Source organism: Macaca nemestrina, chromosome 1 (genome assembly GCF_043159975.1).
Source record: "Macaca nemestrina isolate mMacNem1 chromosome 1, mMacNem.hap1, whole genome shotgun sequence".
Lineage (NCBI taxonomy): Eukaryota > Metazoa > Chordata > Mammalia > Primates > Cercopithecidae > Macaca > Macaca nemestrina.
The window spans coordinates 108516754-108534878 of record NC_092125.1 but is presented as its reverse complement, the minus strand read 5'-3'; the positions used below and the strand labels follow the sequence as shown (position 1 = coordinate 108534878).

General features: G+C 51.7%; 1 protein-coding gene across 2 annotated transcripts; it reads right to left on the bottom strand.

Moving 5' to 3' along the window:
• Nucleotides 1-8807: 8807 nt before the first annotated feature.
• Nucleotides 8808-17823, bottom strand: LOC105497850 (selenium binding protein 1). Of its 2 annotated transcripts, none has more exons than XM_011769331.3 (12): nt 17708-17823; nt 14470-14526; nt 14200-14312; nt 13761-13946; nt 12954-13074; nt 11205-11387; nt 10761-10939; nt 10254-10332; nt 10050-10171; nt 9672-9764; nt 9409-9527; nt 8808-9209 (listed from the first exon to the last, which is right to left on the bottom strand). In XM_011769331.3, exons 1-12 carry the CDS (start codon nt 17709-17711, stop codon nt 9047-9049), a joined length of 1419 nt encoding a protein of 472 aa, XP_011767633.1. In that variant the 5' UTR covers nt 17712-17823; the 3' UTR covers nt 8808-9046. The 2 variants fall into 2 exon arrangements, with proteins under 2 accessions (XP_011767633.1, XP_011767632.1); XM_011769330.2 differs by having other exon boundaries at nt 14470-14733; nt 17708-17776.
• Nucleotides 17824-18125: the final 302 nt, after the last annotated feature.

Below are 18125 nucleotides of genomic sequence, written 5' to 3'. Positions count from 1 at the left end.
ATTCTCCTGCCTCAGCCTCCCGAGTAGCTGGGACTACAGGCGCCCGCCACCTCGCCTGGCTAGTTTTTTGGATTTTTTAGTAGAGAAGGGGTTTCACTGTGTTAGCCAGGATGGTCTCGATCTCCTGACCTCGTGATCCGCCCGTCTTGGCCTCCCAAAGTGCTGGGATTACAGGCTTGAGCCACCGCGCCCGGCTCTTTTTTTTTTTTTTTTTTTTTTTTTTGAGAAGGAGTTTGGCTCCCGTCGCCTAGGCTGGAGTGCAGTGGTGCAGTCTCGGCCTGCAACCTCTGCCTCCTGGGTTCCAGCGATTCTCCTGCTTCAGCTTCCCAGGTAGCTGGGATTACAGGCACACACCACCATGTCTGGCTAAGTTTTGTATTTTTAGTAGAGATGGGGTTTCACCACGTTGGCCAGACTGGTCTCGAACTCCTGACCTCAGGTGATCTGCCCACCTTGGCCTCCCAAACTGCTGAGATTACAGGCGTGACCCACTGCGCCTGGCCCTGATCTTTTTTTGTTTTGTTTTGTTTTGTTTTGTTTGAGACAATCTCGCTCTGTTGCCCAGGCTGGAGTGAAATGACGTGATCTCGGCTCACTGTAACATCAGCCTCCCATGGTCAAGAGATTCTCTCGCTTCAGCCTCCTGAATAGCTGGGATTACAGGCATCTGCCATGAAGCCCAGCTAATTTTTGTATTTTTAGTAGATAACGGGGTTTCACATGTTGGCCAGGCTGGTCTTGAACTCCTGACCTCAGGTGATCTGCCCACTTCAGCCTCCCAAAGTGCTGGGATCACAGGCGTGAGCCACCGCGCCCGGCTGAGCCACTGCACCCGGCTGATCATCTTGTTTTATCCATGCCTTCCCACTCTAAATTACTATAATGCAGACATTCATTATATTGTATCATCTTTAAATACTTAGGTATTTACAGTAAATAATTTAATGTGATTAAAAAACAAAGACTCTCTTTTTAAATAATGCCCAATGCCATTATCACACCTAAAAATAAAAAATTATTTCTCAATATCATTACACATCCAGTCACTGTTCACATTTCTCTAGTTTTCTCAAAAACTGTATTTTTCTCTTGATAGGTTCAAATCAGGATCAGCAAAAGTCACACACTGCATTGTATTTGGTTCGGTTAATGTGTTTCCCAATTCTTTCTAATCCATAGTCTGTCTCTCTCAATGGGTCTGTTGAGGAGACAGGTCATTTGCTCTATAAGATTTCCCACATTCTGGATTTTTATTATTGTATCTTTATAGTGGTGTGTATTTGTTTGTTTGAGACAGGGTCTGGCTCTGTCACCCAGGCTGAAGTTCAGTGGCATGATCACAGCTTACTGCAATCTCCACCTCCTGGATTCAAGCAATTCAAGCAGGATGATGGGTATGTGTATGTGGACGTTTATTACATTCTTCCTTCTCCTCTTGTATGTTTGAATTTTTTCATAATTTTTAGCTGCTCTTGCCAAAGAAACAAACAAATGAGTAACTATTAGAGATAATGTGTGCCTGTGGTCCTAGCCTCAGCCTCTGGAGTAGCTGGGACTGCAGGCACATGCCACCATGCCCAGCTAATTTTTGTATCTTTTTGTAGAGAGGGATTTTTGCCATGTTGGCCAGGCTGGTCTTGAACTCCTGAGTTTAAGTGATCTACCCAGCTTTGTTGCGGGAAGTCAGGGACCCCAAACGGAGGGACCGGCTGAAGCCGTGGCAGAAGAACATAAATTGTGAAGATTTCATGGACATTTATTAGTTCCCAAAATTAATATTTATAATTTCTTGTACCTGACTTTACTGTAATCTCTGAACATAAACTGTGAAGATTTCATGGACACTTATCACTTCCCCAATGAATACCCCTGTGTTTTCCTATGCCTGTTGTTACTTTAATCTCTTAATCCCGTCATCTTCTTTGTAAACTGAGAAGGATGAATGTCGCGTCAGGACCCTGTGATTGTGTCAACTTCACAAATTGTTTGTAGAGCATGTGTGTTTGAACAATATGAAATCTGGGCATCTTAAAAAAAAGAACAGGGGCCGGGCGCGGTGGCTCAAGCCTGAAATCCCAGCACTTTGGGAGGCCGAGACGGGCGGATCACGAGGTCAAGAGATCGAGACCATCCTGGCTAACACAGTGAAACCCCGTCTCTACTAAAAATACAAAAAATTAGCCAGGCGTGGTGGCGGCGCCTGTAGTCCCAGCTACGCGGGAGGCTGAGGCAGGAGAATGGCGGGAACCCGGGAGGCGGAGCTTGCAGTGAGCTGAGATCCGGCCACTGCACTCCAGCCTGGGCGACAGAGCGAGGCTCCGCCTCAAAAAAAAAAAAAAAAAAAAGAACAGGATAACAGCGATGTTCAGGGAACAAGAGAAGTAACTTTGAACTGGCCGCCGGTGAGCCGGTTGGAACAGAGCTATATTCCTCCTCTTTCATAAGCAAATAGGAGAAATATCGCTGAATTCTTTTTCTCAGCAAGGAACATCCCTGAGAAAGAGAATGCGTCCTGAAGGTAGGCCTATAGACGGCCCCTTTTAAGGTGTCCCGTCTTTTATGGTTGAAGCTGATGGGATGAAATAAGCCCTGGTCTCCTATGGTGCTCCCAGGCTTACTAGGATGGGAAAATTCCCACCTAATAAATTGTGGTGGGACAGGTTACCTGCTCTCAAACCCTGTTTCCTGATAAGATGTTATCAATGACAATGTGTGCCGAAACTTCATTAGCAATTTAATTTCTCCTCATCCGGTGGTCCTGTGATCTCACCCCGCCTCCATTTGCTTTGTGATATTTTATTACCTTGTGAAGCATGTGATCTCTGTGACCCACACCCTATTCGCGCACTCCTCTCCTTTTGAAAATCGCTAATAAAAACTTGCTGGTTTTTACGGCTCAGGGAACATCACGGATCCTGCGGACATGTGATGTCTCCCCCGTACACCCAGCTTTAAATCTCTCTCTCTTGTGTTCTTTCCCTTTATTTCTCAACCCAGCCGAGACACTTAGGAAATAGAAAAGAACCCACGTTAAACATCGGGAGCGGGTTCTCCCGATACAGCTTGGCCTCCCAAAGTGCTGGGACTACAGGCGTTAGCCACCGCGCCTGGCCTATAGTATTTTTAAACTTGTTCTTCTGTTCCTTGTATCTCCTATAAACTGATGAGAGACCTAGAGGCTTGATCAGACTCTTTTTTTTGAGATGGAGTTTCGCTCTTGTTGTCCAGGGTGGAGTGACTGCAGTGGCGCGATCTCGGCTCACTGCAACCTCCCGGATTCAAGTGATTCTCCTGCCTCAGTCTCCCAAGTAGCTGGATTACAAGTATGTGCCACCAGGCCTGGCTAATTTTTTGTATTTTTAGTAGAGATGGGGTTTCACCATATTGGCCAGGCTGGTCTCGAACTCCTGACTTCAAATGATCTGCCTACCTTGGCCTCCCACAGTGTTGGGATTACAGGCGTGAGCCAACACACCTGGCTCCCTTTTTTTTTTTTTTTTTTTTTGAGACTGAGTCTCATGCTGTCACCCAGGCTGGAATGCAGTGACATGACCTCAGCTCACCAAAACCTCCACCTCCCATGTTCAAGCGATTCTCCTGCCTCAACCTCCCAAGTAGCTGGGACTACAAGTGCACGCCACCATACCTGGCTAATATTTGTATTTTTGGTAGAGATGGGGTTCGCCATGTTGGTGAGGCTGGTCTCGAACTACTGGCCTCAAGTGATCCACACGCCTCATCCCCCCAAAGTGCTGAGATTACAAGTGTGAGCCACCATGCCCGTCCCTTTTGCTCGTTTTCTAACTGGAGTGTTTGTTTTTTTACTGTTGAGTTTTGTTTTTGTTTTTGTTTTTGTTTTTTTTGAGACGGAGTCTCGCTGTGTCGCCCAGGCTGGAGTGCAGTGGCCGGATCTCAGCTCACTGCAAGCTCCGCCTCCCGGGTTTACACCATTCTCCTGCCTCAGCCTCCCGAGTAGCTGGGACTACAGGTGCCCGCCACCTCACCCGGCTAGTTTTTTGTATTTTTTTAGTAGAGAGGGGGTTTCACTGTGTTAGCCAGGATGGTCTCGATCTCTTGACATCGTGATCCGCCCGTCTTGGCCTCCCAAAGTGCTGGGATTACAGGCTTGAGCCACCGTGCCCGGCTTTACTGTTGAGTTTTTAGAGTTTTTCATGCATTCTAGATACAAATCTTTTGTCAGATATGGCATGAGTCCTTTAGACATAGCCCCAGTTGTCTTTTTTTTTTTTTTGGAGACAGAGTCTCGCTCCGTCGCCCAGGCTCGAGTGCAATGGCACGATCTTGGCTCACTGCAAGCTCCGCCTCCCAGGTTGAAGTGATTCTCCTGCCTCAGCCTCCTGAGTAGCTGGGATTACAGGCGTGTGCTACCATGCCCCGCTAATTTTTTTATTTTTAGTAGAGATGGGGTTTCACCATTTTGGCCAGGCTGGTCTCGAACTCCTGACCTCGTGATCCACCCTTCTCGGCCTCCCAAAGTGCTGGGATTACAGGCATGAGCCACCACTCCTGGCCGCCCCAGTTGTCTTCAGTAGTTTCCCTGCCTTTAGGTATGGCAATTGCTCTTACCAGAATGAACAAGATGAATGGGATGGAATATTGTTGAGTGGAATTTTAAGCTTTTAGGAAGAGATAGAAATGATGTAGAACTACATTATCCTTTCTCATTCTGAAGAAGTTTGATTATTGAAGAGAACAGGGCAGAGACTAAGGAGAGAAACTTATGGTAAAACCTTGTAAATCCCAAGGCTCCCTGTAACTCCCTACTCATCTTGAGCACTTCCTTTATATCCATTTATTCATTAAAGCATGCTAAGTGCCAACATCCAAGCTAGGTACTGGGAATTAACAGAGAGTTTCGATTCAAACAGACATGTGTTTATGATGAGGTTAAGTGCAGCAGGCTTTATGGGTGTTAAGATGGGCCCCTGGCCTGGAGGAGCCAGGGAAGGAGGTTTCCCAGAGGACATGGAAATCTGGCTTGGATGGCAGGTGAGGCAGAAGGAGGGAATCGGGACTCCAATTGAGGTGGACGTCTCAGAGAGTGTGTTTAAAGGCCTCAAAGGGAAAGTATGGTGTATTCCTGGGGTGGTGAGACCATACTGGGGGTCCTAGGCTGCTCCAATGTTTAAAAGAAAGATACCTTTTCAGAAGACTGAAAAGAATGTAAGTCAATACCTGAATGTTATTTAATATTGTCTAGGTAGAGAATAAAGGAGTCAGTAGAATTACCATTTGGGCTGGGCACGGTGGCTCATGTCTGTAATTCCAGCACTTTGGGAAGCCGAGGTGGGCGGATCTCTTGAGTTCAGGGGTTCGAGACCAGCCTGGCCAATATGGTGAAACCCAGTCTCTACTAAAAATACAAAAAGTATCCAGGTGTGGTGGCACATGCCTGCAATTCCAGCTACTTGGGAGGCTGAGACAAAAGAATTGCTTGAACCCAGGAGGCAGATGTTACAGTCAGCCAAGATTGTGCCACTGCACTCCAGTCTGGGTGACAGAGCAAGACTCTATCCAAAATAAAATAAAATAATAATTACCATTTGGCTGCTGTCTCTAAGGGTCCTGACATTTCTGTTAGATTCCTTCTATAAAGAATTGAGCCAGGTGTGATGCTTACGTTAGGCTGCAACGAGCTGCAATTGTGCCACTGCATTCCAGCCTGGGCACCAGAGTAAGGCCCTGTCTCAAAAAAAAAAAAAGAAAAGAAAAACGAATTGAAGGCTGGTCATGGTGGTTCACTTGTGTAATCCCAGAACTTTGCAAGGCTGAAGCAAGATGATCACTTGAGCCCAGGAGTTTGAGACCAACCTGAGCAATATAGGGAAACTTTATCTTAAAGAAGAAGAAAGAAGAAAACAAGAAGGAGGAGAAGGAGGAAGGAAGGAGAAAAAGAGGAAGAAGAAGGAGAAGAAAGAAGAAGAGGAGGAATAAGAAGGAGGAGGAGGAGGAGAGGAAGAGGTGGAAGAAGAGGAGGAGGAGGAGGAAGAGGCAGAGGGAGAAGAGGAAGAAATGAAGAAGAGGAAGAAGAAAGAAGAAGAAGAAGAAGAAGAGGAGGAGGAGGAGGAGGAGGAGGAGGAGGAGAAGCACCTAGCACAGGGAAAGGAGACATCTCTGAGTAAGGTTCTAAAATACCATCTGGGTGAGGAGACAAGAGTGCTATGGCCTGGCCTGTTGGATTGGTTCACCATGGTGTTCTTAGCCCTCCTGTGTGTTAATGTTTCTGTATTCTAGGTAGAGGTGACACATTTAACCTCCTGATATGGTTTGGATCTGTGTCTCCATCATATCTCATGTTCAGTGGTAATCCCTAGTGTTGGAGGTAGAGCCTGGTGGGAGGTCTCAAAGGTATTTCAGAGACCTTTGCAGCAGCTCCTCCCATCACAGGTCCAGAGGCCTAGGAGGACTGAATGGTTTTGTGGGCCATGTCCAGGGCCCCCCTGCTCTGTACTGCTCCCTGCATTCCAGCTGCTCCAGCTCCAGGTGGTGGCTCAAAGGGGCCCAGGTGTAGCTTGGGCCACTGCTCCAGAGAGTGCAAACCTAAGCCTTGGCAGCTTCCACGTGATGTTAAGCCTGAAGCTGTGCAGAGTGCAAGAGTTGAGGCTTGGGAGCCTCCGCCTAGATTTCAGAGGATGTATGGAGAAGCCTGGGCTCCAAGCAGAAGCCTGCTACAGAGGCAGAACACTTATGGAGAACCTTTACTAGGGTGGGGTGGAGGAGAAATGTGGGGTTGGAGCACCCACACAGAGTCCCCACTGGGGTGCTGCCTAGTAGAGCTGTGAGAAGAGGGCCACTGTCTTCCAGACCCCAGAATGGTAGATCCACTGCCAGCTGGCACCCTGCAGCTGGAAAAGCCACAGGCACTCAACACCAGCCCATGAGAGCAGTCATGGGGGCTGAACCCTGCAAAACCACAGGGGCAGAGCCCAAGGCCTTGGGAGCCCACCCCTAGCACCAGTGTGCCCTGGATTTGGGACATGGCATCAAAGGAGATTATTTTGGAGTATTAATATTTAACAACTGCCCTGTTGGGTTTTGGACTTGCATGGGGCCTGAAGCCCCTTTCATTTGGCTCATTTCTCCCTTTTGGCATGGGAGTATTTACCCAATGCCTATACTCCCATTGTATCTTGGGAGTAACTAACTTGTTTTTTATTTTACAGGCTTATAGGTGGAAGGGACTTGCTTTTTCTCAGATGAGACTTTGGGCTTTGGACTTTTAAGTTAATGCTGGAATGAATTAAGACTTTGGGGATTGGCCGGGCGCGGTGGCTCAAGCCTGTAATCCCAGCACTTTGGGAGGCCGAGACGGGCGGATCACGAGGTCAGGAGATCGAGACCATCCTGGCTAACACGGTGAAACCCCATCTCTACTAAAAAATCCAAAAAACTAGCCGGGCGAGGTGGCAGGCCCCTGTAGTCCCAGCTACTCGGGAGGCTGAGGCAGGAGAATAGCCTAAACCCAGGAGGCGGAGCTTGCAGTGAGCTGAGATCCGGCCACTGCACCCCAGCCTGGGCGACAGAGCAAGACTGTCTCAAAAAAAAAAAAAAAAAAAGACTTTGGGGATTATTGGAAAGGCATGATTGTATTTTGAAAGGTGAAAAGGATGTGAGATTTGGGAGGGAGCAGCAGCAGAATGATATGGTTTGAACCTGTGTCTCCAACAAATCTCATGTCAAATTGTAATTCCCAGTGTTGGAGGTGGGGCCTGGTGGGAGATGACTGGATCATGGGGGATGGGTTTCTCATAAATGGTTTAGCACCACCCCACCTTGGTACTATCCTCGAGATCATGAGTGGGTTCTCCTGAGATCTGATTGTTTAAAAGTGTGTGGCACCTCCCCCTCACTCTCTCTGTCTCTTGCTCCTACTCTGGCTATGTGATGTTTGTGCTCCTCCTTCACCTTCTGCCACGACTGTAAGTTTCCTGAGGCCTCCCAAGAAGCTGGGCAGATGCCAGCGTCATGCTTCCTGTAGAGCCTGCAGAACCATGAGCCAATTAAACCTCTTTTCTTTATAAATTACCCAGTCTCAGGTATTTCTTTACAGCAATGCAAGAGCAGCCTAATAAACCTCCCAACAACTGAGTTCTCCCAGTAGTCTTGCCATCAGTGGAAATTTATTACACTATACAGAACAGGGGTCCTGGGGTCTCCTGTGTGTGAGGGAGCATATTACATTGTCTTGGGAGTGATGGGTGAGATTTTTAGGTTCATTAAAAGAAAGCATGGGTTAAAAAAACAAAACTTCAGGCCGGGCGCGGTGGCTCAAGCCTGTAATCCCAGCACTTTGGGAGGCCAAGATGGGCGGATCATGAGGTCAGGAGATCGAGACCATCCTGGCTAACACGGTGAAACCCCGTCTCTACTAAAAATACAAGAAAATTAGCCGGGCGAGGTGGCGGGCGCCTGTAGTCCCAGCGACTCGGGAGGCTGAGGCAGGCGAATGGCGTGAACCCGGGGGAGCGGAGCTTGCAGTGAGCCGAGATCGCGCCACTGCACTCCAGCCTGGGGCACAGAGCAAGACTCCGCGTCAAAAAAAAAAAACAAAAACAAAACAAAACACAAATTTACATTCTCTACCCCCAGGTCTCCTTGTGACAATCATCCCCAAAATTTTCAGATTCTGTCTGGCCATAAAAGTGAGATTTTGGCATTATTAGCATCACTGGTGTGAACTAGTTACCATAACCCCCCAGAGGCCTCTTTAGCCTTTTCTTGTACAAGATACAAAGCGTAGACAGAAGAGGAGACACAGGCCTCAGGCCCCCAAAGACAAGGCCATCTGAAGAACAGGGTCAACAGTTTATTTCTTGGTGCCTCCAAGAGCTCATGGAAAAGCAGCACAGTGAGCAACAAGCAACAGTGGTCGGTAAATGGATACCACTCAACACGTTGCCACAGTCTCAGCTTGGCTGTGTGGTACATGCTGCCAAGGGTTGGGTGCCAAGAGAGAGCAGAATGAAGCCAGGTCCCCAAGGAAGTGAGGGCTCAAAATATGGACTGAGGGTGATGAGGGTGGAGTTCAAATCCAGATGTCAGAGCTACAATCGCCCCCAGGGTAGCGGAGTTCATGGGCGAGGGCTGGGCCTAGAGGCTCCTTCCCGAAGTCCACCAGGAAGTTGGGGTTCAACTTCAGCCCTCCTTTTACTGTGTCTACATCAACCTGCAGCATCACAGAGCCTTCCCTGGTGGAAAAGGGGAATGGGGTAAGGGAGAAGTCAGAGATTTTAGGGGAAGGCTCCTGAGGAACAAGGAATGACCAGGGTCTTGATGGGCCATCTGTGTGGTGGGGTACACGGGTCTCCCTAAGGAGTCTTCAGAAAGCCAAACGACCCCTCTGGAAGAGGAGGGCTGGGGAGGTGAGCCCATGTGTCTGCTTCTCACCTGATGAGATCAGGGTAAAACTGCTTGTCCCAGGCGCTGTACAGCGACGTGGTCACGTAGAGGCGCTTCCCGTCCAGGCTGAGCTGGATCATCTGAGGGCCTCCAGCCACCCGTTTTCCCTTGGGAAAACCAGGGGTCAGAGCCCAGGGTAACACACAGATCCTAGGCACCACCCCAAACCCAAGAGCATGCTCAGCTGCTCCCCCACATATTCCTCAAGCATGGGTCTGAGGAGTCCAGCAAGTAGGGGGAGAGGCTCTTACCTTGACCACCAGGGGCTCTGGCTGGGACTTTAGTTCCTGGTCCTCTAGCACTTGCACGGGGCCTCCCTTAACGATGCTGCCCCCGAGGAAGAGCTGGATGGGGAGGTGCAGAGGATAAGGAGGACCGTAGTGGGAGGCGCACATGTTGCAGGAAGAGCAGCTTGCCTGACTGGGATCCCTCTTTCCTTTCAGACATGCTCTGCATGCCCATCCCTGGCCTGGACAGTCCTGGGCCTTCGCTGTCCCGCAGCCCACATGTCTGCTTTTCCTGCACCTCCCTCATCATCCGCCAGCTGCTTCAGACCATCCACCCCATCCCCAGATTCTCTTATCCTTCCTTCCTTCCTTCCCTTCTGCTCCTCCTGCCAGGGCCCCCACCTGTCCTGTGAGGCGGGGTCTCTGTGGGTCAGAGACGTCATACTGCCTCAGGTCCCCATGCAGCCAGTTGCTGAAGTACAGGAAGCGGTCATCCAGGGACAGCAGGATGTCGGTGATCAGGCCTGGGGGCGGAGGCGAGTAGAGCCTTTAAGGACTCTTGTTTCCCAGGCCAAGAATCAACTTTCCCGTGCCCTAGGCACTCACCTGGCATTTCGGGCAGCAGCCAGCCCTTCACTTTCTTGGGGGGCACCTGGATCACCTTCTCCACTGACCAAGTACCTCCCTACGTTGAGGGGTGGAGGGTTAGGTTAGCTGGCAGAGAGGTGAGCCTATCAGAATTGGGGACTGAGGGTTAGATCTGGGTTGCCCAGACCTGGGAGGGAGAGAATAGATGACCGGCCTTCTTTCCACTAAGATCTAACTCCATGCAAGCCCCTTTAGGCAGGGGTTGTGTCTGCTTCATCACTGCATTCCCAGAACATAGCACAGTGCCCAGCACAGAAATTCACTGAGTAGTTTTTGAATGAATGAATAAATATGGCCAGTTAGGGTTCAGGCAGAAGTTGGCCTACCACTGAGAGAAGAGAGACAAGGCATGCAGCCTCGTTTTTTTCGTTCCTGGAGATGCCTGGGAGCACCATTACAGAAGCCTGCTTAGGTAGAGCAGCTGACAAAACTACTGGGAGGGGAGGGCCAGAGGGCGTATGTCACCTCGTTCTTGTAGAAGCGCTGGATGGTGGAGCTGAGTGCGCAGCCCACAAAGCCTTGGGCAGCATCTGGGTTGTGCAGGAAGCGGATCTCCAATGGAATAAGCCCATCTTTTAGAGACAGGGTCTGCACGATCTCATGGCGCTGCCAGTCCCATACATATAAGTGGCTCCCGTACAGCCCTGGGGTGGGAGTGGGGCCGGAGGATAGGCTCAGCATCAGGGGTTGGAAGGCATGGGCAGACAGGCCACTAACCAGGGCAGAAGGTTAAGAAATGGATTGGAGGGATCAGGAGGACGCTTGAGCAATCTGAGCATGCAGTGCATCCTATGCCATCTCCCTCACATTCTGGGGCCACAGGAGGGAAGTGCGGAGCTGGGAGATTTGGAGCAGAAAGCAAGGGGATGTGGGCCCAAGGCTCCTGCTGGCCCGTGGGGGGATTCTCACCAGCCTCCACATCAGCAGGGTTGAAGCCATCTCGTAAGACATTGGGAGCTGCCCACTCAGTGCTGATCATGACATTGTGTCGAGGCTGGTACCAGAAGTCATAGCCCAATGGCGCAGCACCCCCAGGTCGCTCCCATGTCCCCTTCACCTCGAATGTCTCCCCATCCAGCAGCACAAAACCCCCTGAACAGGGAAGTAAGTAGGGTGGCAGGTAGAGGCAGTAGAGACACTAACCCCACCCTCCAGCCCTCTCCCCCAGGCATGTCTAAGAGGCTGAAAGCCCATTGCCTCCACCTCCACTGCTGGATTTGCCAGCTCCTTAAATTCAGGCATCCATGGCTGGGGGCACAGTGGCTCATACCCGTAATCCCAGCACTGTGGGAGGCTGAGGCGGGCAGATCACTTGAGGTCAGGAGTTCAAGAACAGCCTGGCCAACATGGTGAAACCCTGTCTCTATCAAAAATACAAAAAATTACCCAGGCATGGTGTCACGTGCCTGTAATCCCAGCTACTCAGGAGCTTGAACCAGTGAGGTGGAGGTTGGAGTGAGCTGAGATTGCGCCACTGCACACCAGCAGCCTGGGCAACAGAGCGAGACTCCATCTCAAAAAAAAAAAGGAAAAGAAAAAGTAAATAAAAAATTCAGGCATCCAAAGGGTCTCACCCAGGCATTCAAAGGTGGCCAGGTGGCAGGGGGTGCTTTACCCTAGTGCCCCTGTCTCCTATCAACTTCATCCCTCTCTCAGACCACAGCAGAAATGTTTCTCCTACAATATCTTCTGGGACTCAGTACCTGGTATTCTGTTGTCCAGCCTCCCACTTTTGGAGTGGGATTCCTCCCAGAGTCTAAGCTCCATTCTGCTCACTACATTTTTTTTGAGATAAGGTCTCACTCTGACGCCCAAGCTGAAATGCTGTGGTTCAATTACAGCTCATTGCAGCCTCGACCTCCCTGGGCTCAGGTGATCCTCCTACCTCAGCCTCTTGAGAAGTGGGGGTTACAGGCCTGCACCACCACACCCAGCTAATTTGTGTATTTTTAGTGCAGAGTTGCCAGTGCCAACTCTGTGTTATCGGCAGACAACACACAGACGGGGTTTCACCATGTTGGCCAGGCTGGTTTGGAATTCCTGAGCTCAGGCGATCCGCTGGCCTCGGCCTCTTGAAGTGCTGGGATTATAGGTGTAAAGCACCACACCTGGCCTGTTTTGACTATAACTTTGAACTGAATTCATCAGTGAAGACTCATCTTAATAGAAATATTCAAAACTGAAGTTACTTGCTAACATTTAAAATACTGACTGGGGGCCGGGCGTGGTGGCTCAAGCCTGTAATCCCAGCACTTTGGGAGGCCGAGACGGGCGGATCACGAGGTCAGGAGTTCGAGACCATCCTGGCTAACACGGTGAAACCCCGTCTCTACTAAAAAATACAAAAAACTAGCCGGGCGAGGTGGTGGGCGCCTGTAGTCCCGGCTACTCGGGAGGCTGAGGCAGGAGAATGGCGTAAAAACCTGGGAGGCGGAGCTTGCAGTGAGCTGAGATCCAGCCACTGCACTCCACCCTGGGCGACAGAGCGAGACTCCGTCTCAAAAAAAAAAAAAAAAAATACTGACTGGGATCCAGCTCACTGGTTCTCCTTGGAAAGTCATTCCATCCCTCCCCTTCCATTCTGCTCCTCCCACAGAACAATGCTTTCCACATTTCACAGCTATGGAAGTTTTCATGAGTACATATGCTGGCAGGTACCTTTGCCATTGCCCTTGAGGTCTCCCAGGGAGCTGATCATCACCTCCCCGCTGGCCAGGCAGTGGCTGGTGTGGAGAAAGGCCAGTTCGCACTTGGCATGGATGTCCTTGGGCTCAATGACCTGGAAGGGGTGGGGAATGGTGTCAGAATCATACGGGACTGGGAGTCCCTGCTCTTAACCGCCATACTCCTCCTACTTCTATCTGCTGACTCTGTCATCTTTTCCTTCAAAACATGGACACAACTCTCCCTGTGGGAATATGACAGAGATTCAGTCTGGTAACTTCTACAGAGCAGCAAGGGAAAGTCAGAGAGATTGCTAATAACTCCCCGGGCAGGAAGCGCTGACCTTTCCCCGTGTGTCCTGAAGGCACACGCAGCCCTGTGAAACCATAAGCTCCTCCCGGGCTGGCCCAGACCTGTGTTAACTCTGTATTACCAGTAGACAACACAGTACGTGCTCGGCACCAAGAGTGCACTAAACAAAGTGTTGGGAGGGACTGGAGTTTTTAAAAGAAGCCCTGAGCTCCTAACCGCATAGGGGGAGTAAATGGCTCCCTCCCTCTCTCAGAGTAAAACAAGAAGCCTCCTCCCTCTTCTCCAGTGCCCTGGTCACCGTGCTGGAGGGTGATGACCCAGAATGCCTGGGTAGACTCTGCTCTGAAGTCCAACCTCCCTCCCTGCTGCCGAGCCAGATCCTGTGTAAGAGCTGGAGGCTGCTGGTTTAGGTCTGGCTTCCTGCCCGTAGGCTGCCTGGGGTGGCAGGTGTCTTGTGGTCTACTGAGCTGGCAAGGGCAGAAGACATGCCTTGTGCAGCTTTGGGGCCCGGGGCTCAGAGCCCACGTCCACCACATAGATGCGAGAGGAGATGAGACTGGGCAGCACCAGCTTGGTGCGCGACTTGCTGCTATCACCGAAGCAGCTGCTGCAGGTGTTCCATCCCGAGTGATGCAGCTCATCCTTCAGGTTGGGCATGGGCAGCCGGTGGATGACCTAGGATGTGGGGAGATGGGGTGCTCTTCCAGGCCACGCCTCTGTCCGCTTCTGGAAGAGGGGCCCCTGTGGACCTATTTTGGTTTGGAAGCACGGCACAGGCTGGATTTCAGCACTCCCCTTGTCCCAGGTTGAGCCTGCCCATCCATACCCAGGGAGGGCCAAGAAGGATAGAGCTGGGAAGGGGGGCCCCAGGGCCAGGGAGGAGGGCAGCTACGCTCTTAAAGTAGCTGGTGCCCAAGCCCTGCCTTACCTGGCAATACTGGGGAGACTTGGGGTCAACATCCACAGTGGCCAGGTAATCTGGGGCCTCAGTGCCAGTGTTTCGGTAAATGCAGGGCAGGTAGATGATCTCTTCTCTGGGTCCTGCAGGGTAGAAAGCAGGCAGCAGGGACGGCAGGGTGGGAAGGAAGGGCAGGGGAAGTGCTGGGTGTGCCAGAGGGTGGGGGCTAGGTCTGAAGTCCCTCCACCCCTGGCTGTGGAATCAGCAGTAGGGCACTGGCTCTCAGACCATGGCAATTACCTTTCATGGCCTCCAGAGGGGTGGAGTAGCCGGGTCCACAGTTCCCACATTTTGTAGCTGTGGAAGCAACGGGGCACATTGGCTGGGCCACACTCGAGGGTGAAGGCTCCCTCCCCACATCCTGCAGCGTACATCCCAGTGGGCCACGGCAGTGCGGCTGGCCTACGTCCCCAATCCAGCCTCGTTGCTCTGGCCTGTCCTCTCTGCCCCCTCAGAGCCCTGATGAGGGTGAGGTTGTGCTGGGAAGAGCTGGAGACACATGACCTGAAGGTAGACAGACAGTCCAGCAGGGCCCAGGGAGGGCCGGAGGAGGGCTGATGCAGCTGGGGTCGTGTGGTGTAGTGAATATGACACAGACTCGGAGCCCAACCCCAGCCCGCCACTGACTAGCCAGGGGAGCTTGGGCAAAGTACTGAAGCTCCTCGACCTCAATTTCTACATCGTCTATAAAACGGAGATGGTAAGAATTCCACAGTGGGCTTTTACGAGAAGTAAACACAAGGATGCAGTTGGTGTGCAGCTCTCTGCTTGTCTGGCCAAAGCCCAGGCACTGTTCGTGGGGAGCCACTCTCAGGGAGAGAGCGTGGCGCCTGCTCAGCTCCCTTCACCAAGATGTTTCTATATCAGGGGGAGGCCAATTCCTGCTTTTCTCTCCCCTGGGTCCTGATCCCAGGCTGCTAGCCAAGGGCTGGAGTACATAACTGAGTACATAACTGGGGCTAATAGCAGCTGGAAGTCCTCAGGCCGGTTTCTACCCCTGGGTGTGCCCCACTTCCTTTATCTGGAAAGTGAGGTGTTTGGCCCAACTCTGGAGAGCCCAGAGGCCTGCCCACCAGAGAGGTAGGGAGCAACCCTTCCTATCTCTGAAGTCTGGCAAGAGGGGTCACACTAATCTCCAGGAGGGAAGTCAGCAGATGTGCAGCAGGGCTGGGACATCACAGCTGCCAGCACCCCAGCATCAGAGTTTGGGGCCTGCTGGGGAGCAGGGGCTAAAGAATAACCCAGACGGGGCGGCAGGCTGAAAGAAACCCTGGAGTGGAGTCCACAGGCCTGGGCCCTGTCTCCTGCCTTGTCCTGTGGCCAGTCCAGCCTCTGCCTTCACAGCTGGGCCGCAAGTGAGGAGCCAGGAGTAGGCAGAGGGGGGTTCACCGCTGGGGCTTGGGACTCCCACTCGCAGCAGCCAAAGGATTTAGGAAGCTGAGAGGCAGCAACAGCGTTCAGAGTCTGGAAACCTGGTTTCAAGTCCCAGGTCTGATGCCCCGTTTCTCCATTTTCTCCTCTTCATTTATGAAAAGTGGGCAATAATAATATTCTACCTACTTCTCTAGGTAGATATGGAGGACAAGTAAGACAATGTATTTCAAAGTCCTTTCATAAAACTGAATTAGGCCATGTGCGGTGGCTCACACCTGTAATCCCAGCACTTTGGGAGGCTGAGGCGAGCAGATTACCTAATGTCAGGAGTTTGAGACCAGCCTCGCCAACATGGCAAAACCCTGTCTCTATTAAAAATACAAAAATTAACTGGACGTGGTGGCGTACACCTGTAATCCCAGCTACTTGGGAGGCTGAAGCAGGAGAATGGCTTGAACCCGGGAGGTGGAGGCTGCAGTGAGCCGAGATCGCACCACTGCACTCCAGTCTGGGCTACAAGAGTGAAATTCTGACTCAAAAAAAAAAAAAAAAACCAAAAAACAGTGAGTTACTGTGTAAATATGGGAAGGGCTGTGCCAGAGGTCAGGAGAATGCCAGAGAGTGCTTGATGCCCGGAGAGAGGGCTGGAGGTGGGGCAGGGAGAAAGAGAGAGAGAGATCCAGTTCTGCTACATAACCTTGCTAAGTCGGGGCTTGGCACCAGATGCCAGGGGGTGGGGAAGGAAGTTGCTGGATACAGAAGGGAAAGGAGGTTAAAAAACTCCAAGACATCGGCCGGGCGCGGTGGCTCAAGCCTGTAATCCCAGCACTTTGGGAGGCCGAGACGGGCGGATCATGAGGGCAGGAGATCGAGGCCATCCTGGCTAACACGGTGAAACCCCGTCTCTACTAAAAAATACAAAAAACTAGCCGGGCGAGGCGGCGGGCGCCTGTAGTCCCAGCTACTCGGGAGGCTGAGGCAGGAGAATGGCGTAAAACCCGGGAGGCGGAGCTTGCAGTGAGCTGAGATCCGGCCACTGCACTCCAGCCTGGGCGACAGAGCGAGACTCCGTCTCAAAAAAAAAAAAAAAAAAAAAAAAAAAAAAAAAAAAAAAAAAAAACTCCAAGACATCAAGACAGAGATACAAAAACTACAAAGCCAGGGAGAAACTGAGAGGGAAGTAAAGGTGCAGAGGAGGAGCTGCCCGCTCTGCAGCCTCTGCTCACCCCGCACCCCAACAACCCCAGCAACCCCAGCAACCCCAGCCGCAGCATTTCGCAGGGTCAGGCCTAGCATGCCACCGCAGCCCCAGGGAGCATCATTCCTCTTTCTGGGGAATAGCCCCCATCTGAAGCATCTCAAGCAAGATCTCAGAGCAGCTTTGGGTTTGGGATAGACCCAGGGAAAGCTCAAGTGGGTTTTCCATGCCAGGCTGGCTGCTGGGCATTCTGCCAGCTGAGGAAGAGCCAGCCTCAAGTGGGGAAGGACCTCCCAACCAAACCCCAATTCCTTCTCAGCCTGTCACCCAGGAGCCCACGGATGGAGGAATAGCAGGGCCAAGGGGGGATTTAGGGGTGGAGGAGGCATTGAAACAGGTCCCCAGTGAAAGAGCGCGGGTGTCTCTGATTTCCCTCCCAAAGAGCTTTGCTGTGTGGGGTAGCTAGAGAGTGACCTGGGCACAGAAAAGCTTGGACTCCCTACCTCCCTCCCTGGAGTGCAAAGTTGGCCCAGGGCTGAAATCAAGATCATCTCTTTCCTATGTGAGGGCCAGGGACCGAGTGGTGTTCTCTAAGAGCGCCCCCGTCTGATTTTCCCAGCTGCAGAAAGGCACCCTGGCCCCAGCCTCTGCTGAATGGAGCCAAGTCAGGGCCCAGGATCCCACTTCCCAGCAGTGCCTCTGCCCACCTTCCTCAGAAAGTTTGGCTAAGCTGGGAAATGCAGCGGGGTGGTGGGGAAGGGGTGTGCAGACTGGGGACAATGAAGCAGAGTCCACTGCTCCCTCCCCAGCTACCCCCTCAGGTTTTCTAGCATTTTCTGGGGGAGGGCCTTCCAAGTTAGGGGCAGACAGAGCAGGCAATGCGTGATTGGAAGCCCCTCTCCTTACCCATGCTGCCAACTGGTACACTTTGATCCTGGCGGGTTTGCTGTGCTGGTGTTAGAGGCCGTTGTTCCAGGGAAGGAGCAAAGGGAAGGAATTTATACAACCAGCTGGGGGTGGGGCAGAGAAGGAGGAGGGCCCGGGCTATAGCCCAGAGTGAACTACTCAGGGCAGCTGGCCAGGATACTCTCACGTGGCCTAGGGCAACTGGTGTTTGAATTATGGGGTGTGCGTGTATGTGTTTAAGTGTGCATGTGTGGGAGCCTGTCCTTCCTTCCTTCCTTCCTTCCTTCCTTCCTTCCTTCCTTCCTTCCTTCCTTCCTTCCTTCCTTCCTTCCTTCCTTTCCTTTCTTTCTACAGGGTTTCACTCTTGCCCAGGCTGGAGTGCAGTGGCGCGATCTTGGCTCACTGCAGCCTCTGCCTC